Source organism: Rhinopithecus bieti, unplaced genomic scaffold, assembly GCF_001698545.2.
Source record: "Rhinopithecus bieti isolate Rb0 unplaced genomic scaffold, ASM169854v2 scaffold_11110, whole genome shotgun sequence".
NCBI lineage: Eukaryota > Metazoa > Chordata > Mammalia > Primates > Cercopithecidae > Rhinopithecus > Rhinopithecus bieti.
Genome location: NW_016806890.1, coordinates 242,061 through 244,891, shown reverse-complemented (window position 1 = coordinate 244,891; position 2,831 = coordinate 242,061). Strand labels below are relative to the sequence as shown.

The 2,831-nt window shown below is 41.7% G+C and overlaps 1 protein-coding gene across 13 annotated transcripts in view; it reads left to right on the top strand.

Moving 5' to 3' along the window:
- The window catches only part of CARMIL1 (capping protein regulator and myosin 1 linker 1), a 348,526-nt gene that overhangs the window by 309,808 nt on the left and 35,887 nt on the right, over positions 1-2,831 (top strand). For all 13 annotated transcript variants that reach the window (XM_017878500.1, XM_017878499.1, XM_017878501.1 and 10 more), the window contains one exon: positions 24-220. In XM_017878500.1, coding sequence (XP_017733989.1) covers positions 24-220 — 197 coding nt within the window. The remainder of the gene's footprint in view (positions 1-23; positions 221-2,831) is intronic.

Here is a 2,831-nt window from a genome sequence, read left to right as displayed (position 1 = left end):
TTTTTTTTTTTTTTTAATTTTAGAAATGGAGTTTGATCTAGATAAAGCGCTGGAAGAGGTACCAATTCACATCGAAGACCCGCCCTTCCCATCCCTCAGACAGGAGAAGCGGAGCTCGGGATTTATCTCAGAGTTGCCTTCTGAAGAGGGGAAGAAGCTGGAACACTTTACCAAGTTAAGGCCAAAAAGGAATAAGAAGCAGCAACCCACCCAAGCAGCGGTAGGTGGACTGGAGAGGCCCCATCTCTCACACCCTTTTCTTCTCTGGGGAAAGTTGGGGAGTCTTGCTAAAGTGCTTTGCATAAACATGAAAGCTATGGTTGAGGAGACTAGAACCTCTTTGCATGAGATACACAAAGTATCTCAACTTGGTGCTCAATAATTTTGGAGAATGAACAGATTGTGTCACTTAAATAAAACAACATAATTGTGGAGAAGACAATGCTGTAAAATTTCCAATTCTTTAGAACAGAGCTGCCCTTGGAAATCCTTAGATAGATAAGGATTATCTAGGGTAGGAAATCCTTATTCTAGATAAAGGTCTCTAGCACTTTACAGTGTCAGGGCAAAAAAGATACAAGTACCAAAAGAATTAATTGGTAATTAAAAATTGTTTGATTCTGAAGTGCGCACATGCATTCCCCCCTCCACAAACTGATGTAACTGAAGTGTTGGAGAAGATCCCTAAATGGGAGCCCCGGTGTGTGACTCTTGACATCCTGCTCTTTCTACTCCAGTAGAAGACTCAATTGTGCGTGCTGATGAGCCTTATTGTAGTTTACCCATGTCTCTCTCTGGTTAATGTCTTTTCTCTCCTTTATAGCTAAACTTCTTGAAAAAGTTTGCCTGTACCAACTGTCTCTACTGCCTCTCTTCTTCACCTACCTGGCGCTCCACAATTTACCAAAATCTTCCTTCTGTATCTACCCACCCTTGAAACCACCCTCCCAAGGTCACTCCAGACCAAATCCCATGGACTCTTTTCAGCTGTCCGTCATCTTATTTGATGTTTCAGCAGCTCCTTGACACAGAAAGCTCTGTCATTCCCGACAGGAGATTTCCCGTTGATCTCTGAGTCATCACACTCCTTTCTTTTCCACCCACCTCTCCAGCAGTGTCCTTTCAGTTTTCCCGTCAGACCCATTTAAGTTTTTTATTTTCTGTCTGGGTGATGTCATCTGAACTCATGGTTTCAGTCTCTGTTGTTGACTATAGATTTCTGGATATCCACTTGCCTCCTAAATTTGAATGAGTACCTTGGGCTCAAAAATTTGAAACTTAGATCCCACCTTTCCCTATAAACCTGCCCTTCTCATATCCCCTGTTCTTCTTGGGACATCATCAGTTGATAGGTTAGAAAGCTGAATACGATCCTGATCACCAGCTCTCCCTCTTCCTCCTTGCTTTGGCTACCTCCCATCCTGAGCTCCAGCCCTGTAATGCTACATCTCTTTTCTTATTGCTTCCCTCCATCTCCTGGACTGAGAACTACTTTCAGATTTTTTACATCTCCACTGCATCTCTTTTGATAGTGGAGAACTATCCACTTCTCTATACTCTGTCCACCAGTGCTCTGGGAAAAAGCCAGATCTATTTAGACCTCTGGCCATAATACATTATTTTGGGACTTACCTTTGTGTTACACAGTCCCTCAGGGAAAACAGCCTAGAGTATGCCAACCCTGTTACTTCTGGCTTCATTGTGGACAAAGGTGAAATCTCTCTAGAACAGATTGATGAGGTTGGGACATGCTACCCCAAAATATGGCGCCTCAGCATTTGAGAAAATGGCAAAAGCAGGAAGGTCCTTCTCATCTTCCCCCTGCCTTTCTCCCTTGAAGCAGATCATAAAAGCTTCATTCAAGAAGTGCCCTTTGTATAGCCAGAGGAAAGAAATGTCCTTATCTCTGAAGACATGGGGACAGAGGGAAGAATCTGAACAAACAGGCCTTACTAAGTGTCCCCAGTTTATTACCATTAGATCATAGTTGTTTCTAAAGAAGGCAAGGCTTCTTCCAGGAACCCCTCCTTACCCCTCCCACTGTGTTCCCACAGAGCTAGGGTCACATTACACCAGGGAAGTTGTTCTCACAGACTTTTTGTGCACAGTGCACAGCCTGAGCAACTCTCCATGGAGGCCCCACCTCCTCCGGTGCCTGATGCTTACTCTGTCACAGCTCTCATCACACAGAGTTTTCTCAGCTTACTCCTTGTCTCTAAGTTCTGTGTAGGCAGGGCCTGTGATTTATTATTCATGGTAATATGCTCAGTGCTTACATTGGGTTTTGAATATAGTAGGGGTTCAACAATACTTATTGGATAAGTAGGTGGATAGCTGGAGACATAGATGGATGAAAGTCACAATAACTTACCTGCCTGGTTGATAATTTCCTCACTTTAGATCAGGCTTTGTTGTGTTTGGTTAATTTCTCTCATTTGAATCCAAATAGCTTGACACCGTTTCAAAATACAAAAAAATTCTAGTTTGCTGTTTTCTAATTTACTGATTTTTAACTTTTTTAGTCCATTATTACATATCCTTATAGGGATATATTTTCTTTTTTAAAAATAAGGGAAAGATTTTGTAGATAGGTAAAAAGACAACCCCCCTCCCCGCCCCTGCTCAACAACAACCCACACTTTCTAGAACATACCTAGGTTCTAGGGTGTTACTGAATAAATGGTTTCTCTATGGATCTTTCTATATGGAATAACATTAACAATATAACTTGTCTGCGAAATGGCTTAAGTTTATCCTTGATAAAATGGTGACTCATGGAAAGAGATAATCTTGTGTACTTCTTTTCTTTTCTTTTTTTTCTTTTCTTTTTT